The sequence below is a fragment of the Centruroides sculpturatus genome, unplaced genomic scaffold (assembly GCF_000671375.1).
Source record: "Centruroides sculpturatus isolate CEXI.00-Female unplaced genomic scaffold, Cexi_2.0 scaffold543, whole genome shotgun sequence".
Taxonomy (NCBI): Eukaryota; Metazoa; Arthropoda; class Arachnida; order Scorpiones; family Buthidae; genus Centruroides; species Centruroides sculpturatus.
In genome coordinates, this window is record NW_019384952.1 from 300,503 (window position 1) to 322,692 (window position 22,190).

The 22,190-nt window shown below is 35.5% G+C and overlaps 3 protein-coding genes across 8 annotated transcripts in view; 1 reads left to right on the plus strand and 2 right to left on the minus strand.

Annotated features, from left to right (window-relative positions):
* Nucleotides 1–2,152, plus strand: part of LOC111632284 (gelsolin, cytoplasmic-like) — an 89,141-nt gene extending 86,989 nt beyond the window's left edge. For 2 of the 5 annotated variants that reach the window (XR_002757834.1, XM_023376677.1), the window contains 2 exons: nt 1,782–1,822; nt 1,996–2,152. Coding sequence is in view for 3 of the 5 variants with exons in the window: in XM_023376677.1 (XP_023232445.1) it covers nt 1,782–1,822; nt 1,996–2,002 (48 nt within the window). In the remaining 2 variants the exon portion in view is untranslated. Of the gene's footprint in view, nt 1–1,781 lie in introns of all 5 variants that reach the window. The other 3 variants (XM_023376680.1, XM_023376679.1, XM_023376678.1) reach the window with 2 other exon arrangements.
* A 5,657-nt stretch (nt 2,153–7,809) lies between these two features.
* LOC111632293 lies at nt 7,810–18,346 on the minus strand. 2 transcript variants are annotated; one of them, XM_023376688.1, is made up of 8 exons: nt 17,942–18,346; nt 17,685–17,868; nt 17,216–17,389; nt 17,014–17,130; nt 16,774–16,930; nt 16,329–16,669; nt 16,088–16,248; nt 7,810–9,612 (listed from the first exon to the last, which is right to left on the minus strand). In XM_023376688.1, exons 3-6 carry the CDS (start codon nt 17,381–17,383, stop codon nt 16,437–16,439), a joined length of 675 nt encoding a protein of 224 aa, XP_023232456.1. In that variant the 5' UTR covers nt 17,384–17,389; nt 17,685–17,868; nt 17,942–18,346; the 3' UTR covers nt 7,810–9,612; nt 16,088–16,248; nt 16,329–16,436. The 2 variants fall into 2 exon arrangements, with proteins under 2 accessions (XP_023232456.1, XP_023232455.1); XM_023376687.1 differs by having other exon boundaries at nt 17,216–17,868.
* LOC111632289 lies at nt 17,383–21,388 on the minus strand. The gene is made up of 3 exons (XM_023376686.1): nt 20,793–21,388; nt 20,536–20,719; nt 17,383–17,389 (listed from the first exon to the last, which is right to left on the minus strand). Exons 1-3 carry the CDS (start codon nt 20,989–20,991, stop codon nt 17,383–17,385), a joined length of 390 nt encoding a protein of 129 aa, XP_023232454.1. The 5' UTR covers nt 20,992–21,388.
* Between the last annotated feature and the right edge of the window lie 802 nt (nt 21,389–22,190).

Here is a 22,190-nt window from a genome sequence, read left to right on the forward strand (position 1 = left end):
GGTGTATACAGTTTAAAATATTTAAATACTTCTCACCTGTTAACGTGTAATAATCATGCTATCACATGTTTACAAAAACCAGACAGCCCCGCATTGCACGTGCATTCTCCCTGTAATTAAGATGTATTAAAATGCCAATACTGTATTTGAGATTGCAACACTAAAGCAACATGAACTTTGGTGTTGTTGTTAGAGTTTAATCCACAAAATACGATGTGTCCAGCATCCAAAACGGCTTCACCTTCTACAAGACAACGTTTCCTGTCGCCGTTAGTCTAGAATTTGACATAAATTCAATGATTTGTTCTCAATTTGGTCCTCGCAGTAGTCGTCACCGACGGAAACTAAATCGGCTCAGGCACTGAACAAGCACGTGGTCGTTCCCTTATCCTGTTTCGGCAGCCATCTTGGCTCAAAAACAGCGCCATCTGTCGGATTTGGCGCTTGCCTATACTGCATACAGTGTCTGTTGGAAAAAATTTGTACAGTTTAGATGTCACAAATGATGATTATTCAATTACAGTTATAAATCAACTTCTTAGTTTGTGGAAATCAAACTTGTAGTCTTGCAAAATTGTAAAAGTTTTTTAGCCCACAAGTTTGATAAGTGAGGGGAAAGAAGTTATCCCTGGTTGGGATACTTCCATTTCTGCAGAACCAAGGATATGTAAAGTAAAATGGGAAATTTTCCTTCTTCCTTCTTAAAATTGCACCCTAGATGTAACTAACAATATTTATCTAGTTTGAAATAGTTGTGATCAAAATCCTATATGATGGAGTTTTCTTTTTCTAAATGTCTCAAAATCATTAAAGATTCATGAATTTTTTTATATTTTAAAATACTTCTCATTTACATTACATTGCAATTTTTCCTTATTAATATTTATCTTCACATAAGATGCATGAGAGCTTGAGTTAGTTGTCCCAGTACTGGGTTCTATTTTAATAATATTGTTCTGATGAACCAATATTGCAATGTAGTTAATCAAATCCAGTAAGATAAAGGATGAAGAAATTATTAATTTATTTTAAAATATTAAATATAATAAATATTCAAAAATATCTGTTTATTATATCTAAAATGGTAAATTAAAATAATTTTCTTACATTACTTGTACAGTACATTGTAATTATTTATTAAAAGATGAAGGAAAATTTAAAATGTTTTGGAGAGAAGTAAATTTCAATTACTACTTGAAAATCATGATGCATTACAGTATTTCAGTTGAGATATTGTGAAAACAATTACTGTAGCATCATCTGTAATATCTTACTCATTTTAAGCTAAGACTGACTTAAAATATTTAATTCGGTAATTCAGAAAACAGTAATAAGACTTAAAAACAACAAAGAAGAATTCATTTATAGAAGTCATCACTAAGTTAAATTTTGTATTGCTTATATTTTATGAGATGACAGATAATAAACTGGAATCCATTTTATGTATTTAAGATCAAATCAAAAACAATTCAAATAATTTATTTGAATTTATGATTTGTTTGAAATTTTATAGTTATTGGTAATACAGTTTGTTACCAATGCAATCAATTTTATTTGAAGTATTTGTAATTAATGATACTATAAAAGAATCTTCAGTCTTAATACTACTAATTTAATAAAATTTAATTATTTCTATTAATAATTTATAATAATCATTAAAACTCTATATACTCTATAACTCACTTTTAAATATTTTATATTAATTAAAAAAATAAATAAATATAAAATTCTTCATACTATTTTAAATGGTTTCTAAATAATAATATTTATTTTGTTTTTAGGAAATGAAATCATATGATGATTTAAAAAAGGAGATTGCTGAGTATGTTATAGAATGATGTACAGTATTTCCTGCATGAGATAAATTCCCTTTAATATCCCATTTAAAAATAAATTAATAATTTATATAAATATAGATAAGTTTATTAAGAGGAATGTATTATTATACTTATAAAAAAAATACATTTTAAATTATGAAATTCTGTCTTGTTACAGAATATGAGAAATCAAGGTGCTTTAATATAGAAAAATCAGAAAAACCTTCAATCCTATGCTGCCTTTTTATGTCAAGATAATCTCTCTATTTTATATATTCATTAAAACAAAAAACTGTACTTAATTTTTTTAGAATTAAAATTTCTTATGCCTTTTACTTATGTGTGTGAATTTTTATATTTAATAGCATTCTATTAAAATCCAAACACTAAGCATTTGAGAATATTCAGGAAATGGGTCAATTTATTCTGTAATCTGGAAAGGAAATAATAGTAATATGCTTCAACTATTTTTGTCTATGGGATTATTCTGAGTATTAATTTGATGAGAACTGAATGTGTTTCATTCATTTCTCAAACTCAGAGCTAGATAGAGGAGGTATCAAAGAAAAATCTAGATTGCAAACTTATGCTATAAATATAACCAAATTGCAAACTTATATTATCTGTAATATGCTAACATTGTATTATGTGAACTACTCTGGATGATATAAGAGGATAAATTTTTTTGTGTTTATAGATGATTTTTTTCTTTAACCAAAATATCAAATATTAAAAAATGAAATATCCTAAAAAGTAAAAATTTCTGACTTAATGAGTTTTTGAAATGCGATACTGTACAAGAATAATAATTTGTCACATTCTGTCATCATGAACAAATGAATGGAAAACAGTTGAAGCAAAATTTTGATTTCAAATTCTCTTTCCCGAAACAGACTTCATATATTTTGAAATAAAAGAATTACTGTAAGTTTATCATTAATATTTGATAATATTTAGGTTAATTTTTTATTATTTGAGCAATATATTCTTTGTGAACATGTATCATTGGGCTGCAATTTGAAAAAATTGTAGATCTATAAAATTCCCACTGTCATTCGTCTGTCCGCCTTTCCTTATTCTCAAGAATGGTGTTAGATAGACGTAAGTCAAGGCCAGATATGGAAATCTTAGGGGCAGGAGACCCCAATTAACTATATACAAACTTCCTCTTTGGTCCGGAAGTCACTATTTCAATTTTCTCCTGAACAAAGTAAGATTCATGACTGACATGACTTCATTGTGAACAGGAAAAGTATGATGTACAGGGACAAGACACTAGTAGAATTAAGTATATTGTGACAAAAAATTGCAGCCGGCAATGCAAAACCTTGTCACAATAAATAATTGCTCATTTAAATATCTATTATTTTTAATGGAGGTGTTTCTCGAGTACAAAGTAAACAAAGATTGATATAAATTGTTGAGAATTATATATAGAAATGTATAAGTAAAACAAAAAATATTTCAAACATCTCTTGATTTTAAACTGTATTATATTTTGAACTTAATGAAAGACAAAAACGGCAATGATTTGTTTATAAAAATTGCTGTGTGTTAAACTATGACATTGATTAACATAAATAACACAATAAAAAAATGAAAATATTTTCATAAATTTAAAAAAAATAAATACTTAAAGAAAGCTTAAGTGACAAAAATAACTTCAGACACCTCTACCATTGACAGAAAATATCTTGAACACTGGTAATTAGTGTCTTGTTTTCTCACCTCTTATCTGTATTACATGTTCACACATTATAAGTGCTTCTTGAGTAGTTCTATACCACACTTCTGGGATTTTCTGATATAAATCAGCCATTATCTGTTGAGATGTTTTTCTGCAGAACTTTCTCATGTTTTCCCAATGATTTCCAATGGTAGAGAAGTCTAGACTGTTACATGGCCAACTTGACACATTAATGTGATTTGCAAGCCATGACCTCATTCTGGCAGTTTGACAACATTATCATTCTGCTAGAAAATTATATTTGAGTTCTGTAGTTTTTCAAGGTATGGAAGAAGTCTTACTTGGAGATTCTAGTATTTTTCTGCATTCATTATTCAATCAATAAAATGCAAAATATCAAACATTGAGCACTAGTGCAACTCCAAACCATAACATTTTGCTGGGAAGTTGGTTGTACGATTAAAACACTCAGGATAAAAGAATTCGTACTTTCTTCTGATCAGTTCTTTTTTGCTGCTTCTTTAAATCTGGCTTTACAGTTGAAAATAATGCAGTTCTACTATTATTGCACCCAATTTTGATGTTTCTTTCCTCACTTTAGTAGATTTTTCATTTCAGGCTTAGTTAACAGGGGTTTTTCTTAGCTTGAAAAGAAAAATCAAAAGTTGACACACAACCATTGATTATTTCTTGTGGCAACCCGCGTGAATAGACCACAGACCACAGTTTGACGAACTTTGCTCGAGTTACGTTTCCGTAACACCGTAACATTCTATAACGAAATTCATGAGTTAAGATTTGACAATGACAATTTATTTTTCGAGATTAACTTCTTAAAAAAGAGAACATAATTAAATTACCTTAATAACCCAAGATTTTTACATTTTTGGACTCAAAAAGTCGAGTAATGGAAAAAACTTGGGGTTTTTTTTCCTGTATGTATGGATGTTAGTTTGTGTGTGTGAGTGAGTGGAACGATTTTGTTCACCCTCTTTGAAGCTTAATAACTCTTGCATTTTTTGTCGAAATTTTCTGAAATTTTGCAGGGAGGTTTGTGTATTAGGGAGATCGATGGTATTCAATTTTGGTGGTTAAATGTCGACAGGGTGAAAAGGAAATCGTGTGTCATATCTGGAATAGGGTCGGACTAAATTACGACTATACTCGTTAGTAGAATTTACATTTTTTTTTATTATAAAACCCGTCCCTACCCTCGAAATTAAGTTTATTGTCATTTTGTAATAGTTAAAATCATAAAAAGATTTTAATAAAATATTATAATAGATGGTGCCATCAAACGTTATCGAAAAAGTTATGCAACTCGTTGCTGGATTTTTTAAGGATTTTTCTGCTGATGTTAAAAACATGTTTATCAAGTGGCTCGCGAATTTCATTTTAATGTAATTTTATTTTTCATGCGATTTTTTCACTACCGAATTCCATGTTTTTCAAATCATATTTTGTTGATTTGTTTTAGCATAAATTTTTGCTCTTTTCACTACTGTTAATAATAATGTCTCTAATTAGAAATTAATCCAAAAATGCGCCATTTTAATATTTTGATAAATATCGAATCTTTTGTGGCCGTCGGCCATAATATTATATATTTGTATTTATTAATTTTAGTTAGTCTTAACCTTTTCTTTGTTCCTTTGTTCTCATTTTTTCTAGAACTTTCCCTTCCAACCCTTGGAAGGGAAAGTTCTTTTCCCTTGGGAGGGATTACCGATTCCAAGAAACGAGCAGTAGAACAAAAGGTGAAGTAAGGCCCTGGGGCCGGTGAACAAAGGGGAGAGAACAGTCTTGGTCGAGCTCTTGACGAGAGAAGGTAGTGCTCCGGATCGCGTGTAGGACGATCGGAGACTACGAGGGGTATTTTGAAAGAAGAGTTTGGGCTCGAATTCCGAAGAATAAATATGGAAAAGAGGTACCGCTCCAGATCGAGTGTAAGACGATTGGAGGCTACCAGGAGCCAACGGACCGATAGGAAGGAATTCCTATAAGAGAACTTTGAAGGAAGCTATTGAAAGAATCATACGAAAGGTCTACAGGAAGGACGAGAAATAACGTTCCACGGAAAGTTCCAAGTGGTGTCCCACCCAAGACTACGAACTCAAGAAAATCCCGGGTATTTCCATCTTCCTCTTATACTATTCTTATTTGTCTACTCTCTTCTTCCTTCTTTAGTTGGGCACTTGTACAGATTAACGGGTACGGCTATTTGAGAGGTTTACTTCCATAAAATTAACTAAATCTAGACTAATTTCACTCGAATATTTCCAAAACACGTATAATTTGTTGAAATGATCGATATAAAATATGCTATGAACAAAAAATTGTCGGAATACTTATCGAGTGTACCCGTTCGAAGACGCCATTGCTTAAGCTTGTTTTCGTCGCGGAACGGCACATTCTTCGTACGCGTCCGCTTCCAATGTGTCGGTGCTATTCGGTCACGTGACTACTCATCTCTGACGTGTTCCTGATAACTTATTCTTTTTGCGAAGAATTCACTGAACTTTAGAGACATCATTAACAGAAATATTAAAACTTCATTCCATTCTAAATATGGATTAAAATCAACATATAATAACGTATGATAATGCGATAAATAACTAATAATTCTGTTCTACTTTTCAATGGTCTAATCTCTCATGTCGTAAACAAAATTGTATAATATTTATTTACATCGACATTAGACATCTTATGTTGCATCTGATTAATATTTATCATCATTATAATATATATCATGATAGAATTGTTGTCGTTAGCGAGTGGTTTTTCCTTTGCTGCTTCATATAGTCAATAATAATAATAAGTCGTTTTTAATCATAATATACTATAGATTTTTTATTGTAATCTATCACGTGATGTCTCTAAAGTTCAGTGAATTCTTCGCAAAAAGAATAAGTTATCAGGAACACGTCAGAGATGAGTAGTCACGTGACCGAATAGCACCGACACATTGGAAGCGGACGCGTACGAAGAATGTGCCGTTCCGCGACGAAAACAAGCTTAAGCAATGGCGTCTTCGAACGGGTACACTCGATAAGTATTCCGACAATTTTTTGTTCATAGCATATTTTATATCGATCATTTCAACAAATTATACGTGTTTTGGAAATATTCGAATGAAATTAGTCTAGATTTAGTTAATTTTATGGAAGTAAACCTCTCAAATAGCCGTACCCGTTAATCTGTACAAGTGCCTTTAGTTGTAAGTAGTATAAGAATTAGTTATAAGTTTCGCCCCGCGTATAGTTGTAGCTCTCAATTAATCCGCTGTTTGTTAGATCAAATTTTAACGCCTGTGTGTACAGAAATCATTTGTAGTGTTGGGATCCAAAAGAAAAACGAACCTGTTCGAAGCGATAATAAATTACTTTGTGTCGAAAAATCTAACGAGTATTTGTACTATTCCGCTCGCCGGACTTCGTACTTGTCGCAACGAACATAACAATGGCTTCCGCGACAGGATCCCAACTTTAACAAAGGCGTATTATTCTTGACCAATATTTCCGCGTGACTCGAAACTATTGTTTAATTTGTTATATCCCAAGTTACATTGTAATGGCTTGAATAGCCAAGTTGGTATTTCGATTACCGGTTGCGGAGTCAGCCCCAGCCCGCCATAAGTAGTTACGGGTTCCCATGCTGGTACGATTCTAGCGTTGCCTGAGGGGCGGAAACCCCCAAATTGTAGACCCCTATGCGATCAAACAATTTCTAATGAACCATACCCCTACGAGCGACTCTTCATAATATATAGCCCCCAAAATCGGATCAGACGATTGGGTGGTGAGGGCTGCCATACCGGCACTTGTGCAGTTTCGGGGGTACGGCTGTTTGAGAGGTTTTGTTCTATAAAATTAATAGATTCTAGAGTAATTTCATTCGAACATTTCCAAAACACGTATAATTTGTTGGAAATGATCGTTATAAAATATGCGATAAATAAAAATTGTCGGAATACTTATTGAGTGTATCTTATTCGAAGACGCATTGCTTAAGCTTGTTTTCGTCGCGGAGCGGCACATCGGCGTACGAAGCGTATCACGCGACATTTGTCGGTGTTATTCGGTCACGTGACTACTCATCTCTGACGTATTTCCGGACAACTATACCTTGAGTCACGTGATAGAGTACAGTGCGTTCGTTAATAGCGATCGTTCGTAGACATTGCGAACAACGGACAGAGAAAAAAAAGATGGCGACGTCCGTAATATCGACAGTAGCATGATGGGGGATCTATAATTAAAATATGCGTTTTTAGAGACAAAATATTAAAAAAGCCGTCCAATAGCATTTTAAAATATGCGTTTTTAGAGAGAAAATATTAAAAAAGCCTTCCAATAGCATTTTAGTAGTTACGAAAAAAACTCGAGATGACACTTACCAATTACACGGGTATATATATATAATATCCATATATTGACTTGCACTTTCACAACTTGTAATTTTTCATTCATAAAACCACATAATTGACACTAGAACGGAACTATCCGAGCCCACGTTGAAACTACTCGTTGTTGCGTCCGACAGCGCGCTTCCCGCCAGAATGTAGAAACGAGTTCAGCCTTTATTGCTAACACGTGACTACTTCTTGGGGGGCAACCCGAACTTTGCTCGAGTTACGCTTCCGTAACATCGTAACATTCTATAACGAAATTGACGAGTTAAGATTTGACAACGACGACTTATTTTTCGAGATTGACTTGTTAAAAAGAGAACAGAATCAAATTACTTTAAAATTCAGATTAAATGTTTATAAATTTATTATCTAAGTTTATAAACATATATGTTTTATATAGTCTAACTAATCCTTTAAGTTTAAAAATGTAAAGTTATGTAACAATAATTTATATGTAAGATGTGGGATCGATTGGCTACTACATAAAGACTATAAAACAATAGATGCAACACGAGTTAGAGCAGTGTTCCTTCATCCAGTTTTTGTTTTTTTTTCATTTAATTTCACATAGATAAGATGGATCATCTCTGGTCCTCAGACCACAGTTTGAGTAGCACCGTGTCACGAAGTTCGATCGGTCTCAGGCAAAGGGCGTTATTAAGTCAGACAGCGAGCGACTTTGTTTTAAATTTCTTTTATGAATCGCACAAATTTTATTTCTTATCAGACTTTTCAATTAAACGCGGAAATACCTGTAGCTTTTAACACCAAATGGTTTACAAAAATGAATGAAATCGGAAGTAACGTAGTCGACAGAAAATTGCCAACCGGGATGTATTTAAAGAACGGATAACATAACCTTTCTAGATATTTGGCTGGATTCTTAATGCTTAAATGTAACGAAAACGTTCGCTTAGTAAAAGTTTGATATCTAAAAAGATTTGGTTATTCATTTTTTAGAAACGCGAGCTTAAAAACAAATCGTTAAACTTGGAAGTTTCTTCCTGTTATTTGGAGTCGAATAAACTCGGAATGAAAAACTGATTGTCGCTTAACACGTTCAAAGTCCTTAAAAAGCAGTAAAATCTTATAATTTACTCAAACGTGGGTGTAGCAGCCTTAAAACTTTTCTAGAAAATTACTTTCTTAAAAAGAGATTTTATAGAAAAGTGTTATTAAACTTTTAATATTATTGTTAACGTTTAAATGTTTGAGAAAGGAATGTAACTAAAATTAAGAAACGAAAAAACATTTATTATATTTGAAACTAAATCAGTATACATAAAAATATATAATTTTTTGAGTCTATTTCTTTTTATCCTTTTTACAGACCAACTCAGAAGTGACAGCAAATTAATTTGAAGATATAAAAAAATCTTCTTAACACATTATATATAGATTATTAAAAAAGTAACACAAAGTTCAAAATGATCAAGATGCCGACCTTTTATTTTATGATCTGGCGCTTTCACAATAAAACAATGATTAAACAATTTTTCACAATATCTACAGCGAATAGAAAATAGAAGGATTAATTCTTTCTGCTATACTTTGGAAGCGTCAGTGATCAGTAACGGAGTCATGTTTCACATCACGTGTTTCTTCTCTTTAAAAACACTATTAAGACCCGAAATGCATTTCCTCCATCAATAAAGCCTTTATCGTGTATCAATAACTGTTCCTTGTGTGATATGTTACTGAAAAAAGACAAATAACTTTTAATTTTTTTAAACTGCAAGTTAAGATTAAAATATTACAACAGCTTATATTATAAAGACACTTACCTTAAAAGGGCCTTTTGCGTATGCAGCTAATATACAACTTTTCCGAAACTAGTAACCCGGAGGGTAAAGATTCGCAGCGGCAACTTGAAAGTGGTGCAGTCGAGAACCCATGTCCGGATATTTGGCTTTAAAAAGATATTCAGCCAAATATCCGACCATGTGTTNAAAGGGCCTTTTGCGTATGCAGCTAATATACAACTTTTCCGAAACTAGTAACCCGGAGGGTAAAGATTCGCAGCGGCAACTTGAAAGTGGTGCAGTCGAGAACCCATGTCCGGATATTTGGCTTTAAAAAGATATTCAGCCAAATATCTTTATGCATACATTTACGGAAAATTGCCCATGATAACATAATTATCGATTTGTTCCAGACTTGGATAGTCAACTTCAACAATTTGTAAAAATCTACGAGTTATTTCTAGTACTTGAATTAGATGATTTTGTATGAGTAAACTTTTCATTTTATAGGGATCAATGTACCTATAATCACTCTTCAAGACGTCGTGACAATGTAAGGATTCAAGCATGATATGCATCACTGTACCTCTGAAGAATATTGCTTGAATTTCTTCATTTCTTGTTAATTGCATTCCTTGCAACCCTCTCGAATAATATGATCCGAAATCACGCATTATGTCCGCTTCATAATTAATATCATTCAACGTAACATCTCTCGCTCTTAGCACTGTTCTACGTAAATGAGGAATCACATCTTTCGTATACCATCGATTTTCGTACCTTCCATACATTTTAGGTTTTAATTCAGCCCTTTTATACAACATTTCTAAATGACAATATTTACATCCAAATCCATCCGGATTCACGTCCGTACTACATAAACCATCCATGTTATTACAAACGTATTCTTGTCTTTCTCTAATACTGCTTATAAAAAACTCTATGCAATTTTTGCAGGCAGGACCTCCATAATAGTCTGTCCACGCTTGACGTTTTCCACATACACAGACTGACATGATATTTTTACCTCTAATATATCTAAAAGTTTCTATTTGATAGTTGCCATGATTGTAGATTATTTAAAAGATTAAAATCCAATCAAATTCGATGAGCAAGAAATGCTCATCGAATTTGATTGTTCCATGTGTTCCTTTCGAACACCGTACCGGGGAACGTTTGCGCGCACCTCCCGCCACATCCTCTCGATCGTGTTGGTGTGGGAGCCCGTCTGGGGATCAACAAAGTTATACTTGTGATTAACTGTCAGGTGATGAAAGCCTTCAGTTTGAAGGCAATCATACGCCTTCCAGCAATCACTAATAACCGTTGTCTCCGGAAGCACCCACTCCTTCAGGACCGAAAGTAGCGTTTGGCTATCGCGTGTTTCCACGGGTACCAAGAACCTTTTTCGAGACTCTCTCTCGATACCCCGAAGATCCATTGACCTTCGATTATTCTCCCCTTATTGTACTTCCGCCGTCCGATTTTTGCCTCATCTACCTCGACAACCCGGCCTTCCCCTCCGAGTTTCTCGGTTTGGGAGGACACATCGTGGACGCATACTTCTCTGTAAAAAGAGTACCAGTCCACGATGGTTCTGTTCGAAAGGCCGAGAAATCGATGTAGTGTGGCTTGTCTCGGAGGCTTCCATACCAATAAGGAGAAAATAAATCTCCAGAGGGTAACGAGAGAAATATTCGAATGGCTGAAAAAAGTACCCGCCCAAATGGACTTGCTCCACCCGCAAGGTGCCGCACGTTTCTTACCCTTCCGGTTTACTTTTCCGCAACGGAATAATTCTCGTCCTCCTTCTGCTCTTAGTAGGTTGCCACGCCGTCCGCAGTTCGTTTAGTTTCGCCAAATGCCGTGGTGTAGCAATTCCTCTTTTACTCTCTCTTCCGAGAATGCCGTTGCCTCGAAATAATTGTACTGGCATCCCGAGCAGCGCACTGTTGACATTCTCGTCAAATTAAAGTTTCAGTCAAATTAAAGTTTCAGTACAGCAATACTGTAAACGAAATTTTACGTGTGATGCCTTTTATAGACACGCTCGCGCTTACCAGCCATTCACGAAGTGAGAAATTTCCGTGCTAAACATCTACCAATCACAGAGTTTCAGATAATTCGGACCTAAAAGATCAACCATTCCCTTAGGGCTTTCCATACATGACGTCCACATTGGAAAGGAAGGAGAGCGTTATGACAAGTCGGACAAAGGGGGGGGATTGAGCATTAGTGGACATCCGTTTTATTTCATTAAATTTTATACAGTTTATACATTTTAGGTTACGGAAACTTGAGCAAACTGGGAGCAATATTGTTTAATTAAAATGCCTCAATGTCCTTTTTCTTACTAAAATATAAATTTTCGTCTATAATTTCGTATCTTTTATTATCAGGACTTATTATAATAGTCCAGTATAATAAGTCCTTATAATAGAAGATACGAAACTATAGACGAAAATTTATATTTTAGTGGGAGCAATATTATTCGCGCAACACAATTCAAAATTACACAAGAAGCCTTCCTTTCAAAACCGGCCTACAAACTACTTAGTAATCGTGGGGAGGGTTAATAAAGACTCGCAAACAACATGGAGAAAATGATACATTCTCTGGGTTGTTTTCGGATATCTGGTTTTAAAAAGAAATTCAGCCAAATATCCGACCATGTGTGCTTCTTTCCGGAATGTTTCAGCGAATCTCATGCTTTTAAACGATTTAAAAACCGTTTAAACTTTCAAATTATAAATAAAATTAATTTTTAAATATATATTTGTGTGTGGGATGACGGGACATTTTGCTTTTAATATATATACAGATAAAACTAATTTAAAATAATAATATAAAAACTAAAACTGCGTGTATTCTAAAATGTCTCTTTTGTCGCATCACTAGTATACCTCAAAGGACGTGACAAGGTATAAATTTTAAACGTTTCTCGTCATAACTGTAGGAATGTAAATATAGTAAACTCACGTGTTAGCCAGGTTTGAATCGTTACAAAACTTTGAAGCTATCTATAAATGACGTCCACACTGGGAGGGAGGGAGGGGTTGAACTTCAATGGACGTCCGTTTTATTTCATTAAATTTTATACAGTTTATGCATTTTATTAGTCATAAAGTGATAAAGGTATTGAGGAAGGTTGAGTTTTGTTGGACATCCGAAGAGGAGAGGGGGTTACGGAATTTTAATCTCGTAGAAGAATAGAATTTAAAAATAATACAGAAAAACGTAAATAAAACTTAAACCGTTTTTATTTTGTAGTTGTTCATTTTCTTCTTAAATTCTACGCTGTAATATTTTGAATATTAACGTTTAAGTCTTCTCCCATTTTCGAAAATTCTAGAATTTATTCTGAACGTAATATTGTTATCTTCCTCCGCCACCCTTTACTAAAAATTTGCTTTTTTATGTTAAACTAATATGAAATAGTATGACATTTGATTGCTATTAACCCTGATTAACAGTTTTAGTAAATATTACAAATTGAATATAGTGTTTGTATACTTTTAACGTAATTATTAACTAAATTTTATTAATATTTATTAAAACACACTCCAATAGTTTCCCATCTACTCAGATTCTTAATGTTTAAATTTAACAAAAACGTTGGCTTAGTAAAAATTTTGTGCTGCAGATCTACAAACGTTTTATTAGCCTATATATTTTTTAGAAAAGCATTCTTTATCTTAAAAATTCTAACCAAATGCATAGTTGCAGAACAAAATTATTGTTATCATGTTATCATGTATGCTATTGTTGTTTATAGATTTAAAAGGGCTCAGCAAGAATCCCGATCTAAAATGCATTTGGTGTAATGGTGTGTAATACTTCCTGGATCCCAGTGTGAAACTCCCCCTCCGGAAAAACCGAACTGTCCAAGCAAAAGACAAAATTGCTTTGTCTCGGCCAGACATTAGGCTTACATGACAATTGTGGTTATATATTCGAAAGATCCCTAAGATATATCAAAAATTGCTAAATTTCTTTTCTGCTACTGCCCCAATTAAACGTTTAAATTATGTATTAGTTTATTACTTTGGTTTCCGTTCTGAGATTTGGCCCAAAAAGCGGTTGCCGAAATAATACTTGCTATCCTAGAAATTAGCTCTCTTTTTACAGTAACTTTCCACAAAAGTTTTAAGGCTTCGATATCCGCTGAAATAAATTTTAATAGTTAATTGTTTTTAGGACTTATTTGAACGTGGGCTCGGATAGTTCCGTTCTAGTGTCAATTATGTGGTTTTATGAATGAAAAATTACAAGTTGTGAAAGTGCAAGTCAATATATGGATATTATATATATATACCCGTGTAATTGGTAAGTGTCATCTCGAGTTTTTTTCGTAACTACTAAAATGCTATTGGAAGGCTTTTTTAATATTTTCTCTCTAAAAACGCATATTTTAAAATGCTATTGGACGGCTTTTTTAATATTTTGTCTCTAAAAACGCATATTTTAAAATTATAGATCCCCCATCATGCTACTGTCGATATTACGGACGTCGCCATCTTTTTTTTCTCTGTCCGTTGTTCGCAATGTCTACGAACGATCGCTATTAACGAACGCACTGTACTCTATCACGTGACTCAAGGTATAGTTGTCCGGAAATACGTCAGAGCTGTAGTCACGTGACCACCTGGCTCCGTCGTCACCGCTCACGTGACTGGATGACGTTAACCGAGGTCACGTGACACGAATTGTAAGCGTCCGCCGTCCAACGTGCTACTCCGCGATGTGAACAAGGTTAAGCAATGGCGGCCTCCACCGTGCACAGTCGGTAAGTAATCCGATGCGTTTTCGCTTATAGCTCTTAATATACGCGTCTCCCCCAAATAATTCTAATTGTTTAGGACACGTCTATTAGAGAGGTGTCTAAAGAGAGCAAAATTAGAAAAAACGGGCCCATTCAGTAAATATCAACTATTACCTATAACTATTAAACTAAATGTTCCTAATTGGATTTTTCGTTAGTGTAACTATAAGTATGGTTTTTGGAGGCTTTTGTACAAAAGTCAGAAAGTAGGCTTAGAGAAAATCGGGTGGTAATATGGAACCTTACTGTATATTTTCAAAAAATGCTTTAATCTAGCCAAAAACAAATAGGAAAGTACAAAAAATGTTAAATAATTACAAAATTAACTTTATTATCAGTTCGAAATGGGGTAGTTCCATAATACAGTAGAACCTCGAAAACTCGGCTCTAGATAACCCAGCACTCCGGATAACTCGGCCACACCCTGGCAGGGCAAAAATATCCTTAGTTAATTAATTTTCATTATAGACAGCTTTATAAAAGTATAAAAGCTCTCATAAAGTATTTTTCTGAGGTCTGTCTTATCAGGTAAATTACTGTACACAGTGTATTCATTAATTTTCATTTTCATGTAGTAAAGGCTCTATGCCTTCATAAAGGACGTACTTTTCCTTTGTTTAAGGGTATTTGGGCAGTTTATTCTCTGTTATATTCTCAAGTAAACAATACATACAAGTACAGTACAGTATTTTCTGAGGAAACACTCATACTTATTTTTTTAACCCCATTCCCGATAACCCTGCATTTTCACAAACTCGGCCACCCTTCGGTCCACATTAGGCCGAGTTTTCGAGGTTCTACTGTACCATCTTCTCCTCTACGTATTTTTATTTTTTTTTCCGTTAGAAAGGCTAAGTAATTTAACGTTTGACGTTATACGACATATTATATAAATAAGAGAAAAAATTTTTTAAGTTAGTTAACCCCGACAATTCGAATTTTTATGAATTCGTTACGCCCACCGAAACAGAAGTATTGCGTCTCATCACGCGAGCGATAGAAACCGCAACCGCTTCTAAACTCTCTAACCATTTCCCGCTTAAAGGTTAGTTTACACTGAGCGAATATCGAAAGCCAATGCGAAAAGCGATTTTTATTCACTTAGCGAAATTGACCCATACAACCAAAAACGAAAAGCGATTGCGAATTTTAAGCAGCCAATCATTTGCAAGCGAGCGAAAACGTCATCTCGAAAAACAAAATGGCTGCTTCCGATATTTCGTTGTTGACCAGCTCGACAATTTTTTTTTCATTAGGAAAAATCATCATTTCCCCTTTCGGGGATCAGTTTCGAACTTCGAAGCGATTCTCGAAATTCACTGGAAACAAGGTTATGTCTGAAGTGTTATTCGCTATGATTTTCGCCTTCGCCAGCGAATCGAGCTTAGTGTGAACTAAGCTTAACTGCCGATGTAAAAAGCAAAAAAAAAAAAAAANGGGATCAGTTTCGAACTTCGAAGCGATTCTCGAAATTCACTGGAAACGACGTTATGTCTGAAGTGTTATTCGCTATGATTTTCGCCTTCGCCAGCGAATCGAGCTTAGTGTGAACTAAGCTTAACTGCCGATGTAAAAAGCAAAAAAAAAAAAAAAAAAAAAAACAGATACCTTCACAGCGCCTCCTGCGTTTCCCGTAAGAGGAGGCCCTGTCCTCTCGCTATTTGGCGACATCTAGGCTTTGCTGGTTAGCTGAGGTCGCTGGTCCCTGCCTCCGCTTGGTCCTTCGGGTCGACGACAAAGGTGCTCGTTGCGTCCGAGGTATCCGAAGTCTGAAAAATCACATAATCCTGCACATCTGCAAGGAACTATCCTTTGGTCACGCCCACTACACAAAAGCTGCACTACTCACGGGGGGGTCGTCATCTCCTTGCGGTTCCTCTTCGTCGGGCAGGTACACATCAAAATAGGGCTTGTCTGGCGGCTGATCTTCGTCCACAGGCACACCGATCGTCTTCAGTTAGAGACCCTCACGACGGGGCCCGGGTAGACGGCCACAATATGTTCGACGAACTGCCGGAATTTTGTCGATATTGTTGGCAACTGGGACAGGAACCGCGTCCTGTATACGTAAGTGCGTGTGTAGCTCTGCAGGCTCCTGTTCGTGCGAAGCGACTTGATGGACTTCTTCAGCAGCGATGTCTACACTCGATGTTTTGAGTATGAGCCTCGGGATCATCGCTGTTGACGAATCTGCACAGAGAAAAAAAGAAAAATGTCACTTTTCATACCCTTTTCAAAAACACTCGTTCATTTCTTTCACTTAACACATAGCAGTTTCGTTTCATCGTATTTACCTCCCGGGGCCCTGCTGGCTGTGATTAACGGTCTTGTGTTCCGAGAAGCCCATCCGACAGTGCAATATTGAAGCGCGCTGTCGGAAACGATTATGGAACCTGGAGTGATGTATCTGGACATGTGGCTCCATAGAACACGTCTGCTTTTGTTCTCCACCTGAAAGAATACTAGAAAATATAACACAAAACACTAAAAGTAAATAATACAGTAATAGGAAATAATGTTTCGTTACTACTTACATGAAAGTACATCATCTCTCGCGTTTCCCGACAATAGGCACCAAATATAGTTGGTTCGGTGCCTTTGGTTATGCGCCCACGGTTGTACTTTCGTCTCCTGGTAAAAGTTTCATCAATCTGAAAATAAAAACACACGTATATAGATATAGAGGGCATAGACATAGACATATCAGCGAAGTTAGAAACTTGGATCGATCGTCACCTCGACGCATAGATTTTTACCGCCAATCTGTTTTTGGTCGTTAGACATGATAACCTCCGCAATTTCCCGGCAGAAGTTGTACCAGTCCACGGCTGTTTGCAGGTCCACGCAGCATTCTTTCGCAGCGACGGTGACCGGCTCCTCCTTGACCCACTCATAAATAATCATCAGCACCTGTTAAATACAAAAATAAAAAAATTATCTGATAAAACATACATCATCTTAAGCGGTACGATCGAATTATAGAAACACGTAACGTGAAACCGCCGATTCTGAGGGTGTCCTTCCCTCACCCTGTTAACTCCTTAGGGCTACTTAGTTTCTATTGTCTTAGATGTGAGTTATCAACTCTCAAGGGTAGGGTTAAACAGGAAAATTCCAGAATGGCAAAAGACAAAGGAACAAAGAAAGAGAAGAAATATGAGAAATATAATATATATAAATATGGCATACTGCCACGATATTATACCTGTTGAGCTGAGAGCTGAACTCTGAAAAAAATGTGTTATGAGTACAAGAGAGGGTACCGGTGCAAACAGCCTGCCAGACAGAGCCACCAGTCCGCCTGCGCATTTTTTTCTTTTGTTGTAGTTTTTCACAGCGGTAGACGAATCCGAACCTATCTGCTGGTGCCGGCTCTTTTCTCATCATGCCTGAAAAATACGACAAATTGAATTAGCTAACAGATACCTGCGTACGGCACTTGTGTACAGGAGGAAATCTTACCTCCGCACTTTGGGCACGACGGTACAAAGCCGGCTAGATCTAGATGGGGCACGAGTCCCACCATGTGGCAAAATTTGTCCGCGGCCTCTTCGGTGGGAAAGTAGCGTGCAAAATTAAAGCACGTCAAGTTTTCAAAAATTTCTTCGGGATCCACGACGGGAGTCTTTGAAATAATACGTTCGATCATGTCCAAAGGCATGTTGAAAGTGACACGGACTGAGGAACATGTTGTCAGATCTGAAGGTTAAAAAGTACCAAAGTTGTGCTTTAAAATTAGCCGATTTGAATTATTTGTAGCCCAAACATAAATATAAATTATTTTGCAACTATGCACTTTTGCTAATGAAATTCTTAGAGTTAACATTAGGAAAAAATATATCTGAAATTTTTAAAGATGTATTTCCAATTGGTCTCAATTTTATCTCTTGTCATAGAGTTATTTGTGGGCCAGGTGACTCTTTTTTGAACTTAAGAGACTTAGTAAGTTGCGTTAGGTAAGGATGGGGGTTTTTTCTAACTGTTTCTGCCCTGTGGGCACTAAGAATGGCCTCTTTTAGTAAGCCCATTATAAGTTTGGCCAACTACTCACACGCTATGGAGAGTTTAGGCGGGTAAGTTGAGTTTACTATCGTCTGTACAGTATATAAATTAGGTACTGTAAGTCTAATACAGTACTGTAATTTTATAATTTTTATGTTATCTAAAATTTTGTCTTTAGTCATCATGACTTCTGCCATGGAGAAGAATTCTAAGAGCGGAAAATGTCCCTTGAAGAAAATTAAAATTTTGGATCAGTTAAAATCTGGTGAGAAAGTAATAGTCATTGCTAAAGATTTAAAATTAGACGAGTCAACAATTCGATCAATAAAAAAACTGAAAACAAAATAAGGGCTAGAATTTCCTCTGGATCTTTAGTAAGTTTGAATAAAACTGCTCGTATAAAGTATATGTTTATGCATAAGTAAATCGTATAAGAGCCGCTCATTTGCCAAAACGATAAGTTCGTAAAAGAAAACATTGATAAATTTTTATACATTTCTTATTCAACGGCCATAAAAATTATTTTTATTAATGATGTCTCCAAAGTTCAGCAAATTTTTTGCAGAAAAACAACTTATCAGAAAACATGTGCCCGCCGCTTGATGCGCCGCTCCGCGACGAAAACAAGCTTAAACAATGGCGTCCTCGAACGGTGCACACTCGGTAAGTAATCCTACAATTTTTTGTTTATAGCATAGTTTATATGGATTATTCCCGAAAAATTATACGTGTTGTGGAAATGTTGAGTCAAATTAGTCTAGAATCAATAAATTTTATGGAAGAAAATCTTTCAAACAGCTGTAGTCCCTAAACTGCACACATGTCGGGCTGTGATTAGCTCATGTATTTAAGTGACTCGTATGACACGGAAATCACATAACACAGAACGTATCTGCCGTGTTATAGGGGGATCTACTGTAAAGAATTAATGAATGCACGATTAGTTCTCTTAAACAAAATCATATGTGGCGATGAGCGATCAGTAATAAACTTAATGTGTTAGATAAAAAGGTTATAGATTAATAATATTATACAGAGGTGCCTAGTAAAACATGCTTAATCAGTTCCAGTTGCACATCCGTTAAGTGAAAAGTCCGTTATACGAAACGCATTTTCCCATAGATATACATGTTAAAACACAATTCGTTCCGAAGCATAAAATAACTGTACAGTAGCATAAAAGAAAATGAAAATGGAGCAGTCACCAATTATGCCTTGTAGTCAGATGTTGTGAGGAGGAGGTGAAAGAACACTTTCTTTACACATTCATACAGATACAGACTTTACACATTGCAGCAGGTTTCTTTTTATTGTTTTTTAAATCGGAGTCAGATTCAGGAGAGGCTACGGAGCTTGTAGGGTCAACTCCTCTTGTACCATCCTTTGTTTTTTTGGCAGTTGGCTTCTTGAAAAATATGCCCAAGGTGGTCTGTTTCACTCTCTTCTTCAACACCTGTCGGGAATGACGGGCAAGGGTGTCATTGTAGAAATCATTGATCCTGTTGGCCTCAGCTCTGTTTGGATAATGAGTGTTGGTAAACTCCTGAACCTCTTCCCATTTGACAAGGAAGTTTTTGTCAACTTTCACTCCTGATGATTTCTTGCTTTGTTTCAATTAAAATCACCTTTCTGTTTATTTAGAAGCCATGATTTGCACAACATCTGAATAAATGTAAATACCCTGCAGTGAGATGATGTACATAATAAACAAGGAAGCAAGCCAAATCCCAACAGAAGCTCTGTACTTCAGATATGCTAATAATATACAGTATTCTAATAATACTAATATATTATAAAAATAGCAGATTGTCATTGGCAACGGCAAAAGAATGGAAACATTATTCGCAACTTGTTCGCAGAAATGGTGTTCGCCTCACGTAACTGCCGAATGGAAAGTNACTTAGTTTCTATTGTCTTAGATGTGAGTTATCAACTCTCAAGGGTAGGGTTAAACAGGAAAATTCCAGAATGGCAAAAGACAAAGGAACAAAGAAAGAGAAGAAATATGAGAAATATAATATATATAAATATGTCTTACTGCCACGATATTATACCTGTTGAGCTGAGAGCTGAACTCTGAAAAAAATGTGTTATGAGTACAAGAGAGGGTACCGGTGCAAACAGCCTGCCAGACAGAGCCACCAGTCCGCCTGCGCATTTTTTTCTTTTGTTGTAGTTTTTCACAGCGGTAGACGAATCCGAACCTATCTGCTGGTGCCGGCTCTTTTCTCATCATGCCTGAAAAATACGACAAATTGAATTAGCTAACAGATACCTGCGTACGGCACTTGTGTACAGGAGGAAATCTTACCTCCGCACTTTGGGCACGACGGTACAAAGCCGGCTAGATCTAGATGGGGCACGAGTCCCACCATGTGGCAAAATTTGTCCGCGGCCTCTTCGGTGGGAAAGTAGCGTGCAAAATTAAAGCACGTCAAGTTTTCAAAAATTTCTTCGGGATCCACGACGGGAGTCTTTGAAATAATACGTTCGATCATGTCCAAAGGCATGTTGAAAGTGACACGGACTGAGGAACATGTTGTCAGATCTGAAGGTTAAAAAGTACCAAAGTTGTGCTTTAAAATTAGCCGATTTGAATTATTTGTAGCCCAAACATAAATATAAATTATTTTGCAACTATGCACTTTTGCTAATGAAATTCTTAGAGTTAACATTAGGAAAAAATATATCTGAAATTTTTAAAGATGTATTTCCAATTGGTCTCAATTTTATCTCTTGTCATAGAGTTATTTGTGGGCCAGGTGACTCATTTTTTTGAACTTAAGAGACTTAGTAAGTTGCGTTAGGTAAGGATGGGGGTTTTTTCTAACTGTTTCTGCCCTGTGGGCACTAAGAATGGCCTCTTTTAGTAAGCCCATTATAAGTTTGGCCAACTACTCACACGCTATGGAGAGTTTAGGCGGGTAAGTTGAGTTTACTATCGTCTGTACAGTATATAAATTAGGTACTGTAAGTCTAATACAGTACTGTAATTTTATAATTTTTATGTTATCTAAAATTTTGTCTTTAGTCATCATGACTTCTGCCATGGAGAAGAATTCTAAGAGCGGAAAATGTCCCTTGAAGAAAATTAAAATTTTGGATCAGTTAAAATCTGGTGAGAAAGTAATAGTCATTGCTAAAGATTTAAAATTAGACGAGTCAACAATTCGATCAATAAAAAAACTGAAAACAAAATAAGGGCTAGAATTTCCTCTGGATCTTTAGTAAGTTTGAATAAAACTGCTCGTATAAAGTATATGTTTATGCATAAGTAAATCGTATAAGAGCCGCTCATTTGCCAAAACGATAAGTTCGTAAAAGAAAACGTATAAAATATGCATTGATAAATTTTTATACATTTCTTATTCAACGGCCATAAAAGTGTCCCGATGGAGGACGCTACTCCTACCAGGGTCCTGTTTCTTCTAGGATGGTAGTCGAGGCTTGTTCAGCTTTCTCTTCTAGTCAGTCTAATGTAGCTAGCTCAAGCAAGTCTAGTGTTAAGTCTAGTCAACCTGCCCCTGGGCCTGTATCAGGGATGTGCCCTGATTAGTGCCATGGCGCNGAAATGTTGAGTCAAATTAGTCTAGAATCAATAAATTTTATGGAAGAAAATCTTTCAAACAGCTGTAGTCCCTAAACTGCACACATGTCGGGCTGTGATTAGCTCATGTATTTAAGTGACTCGTATGACACGGAAATCACA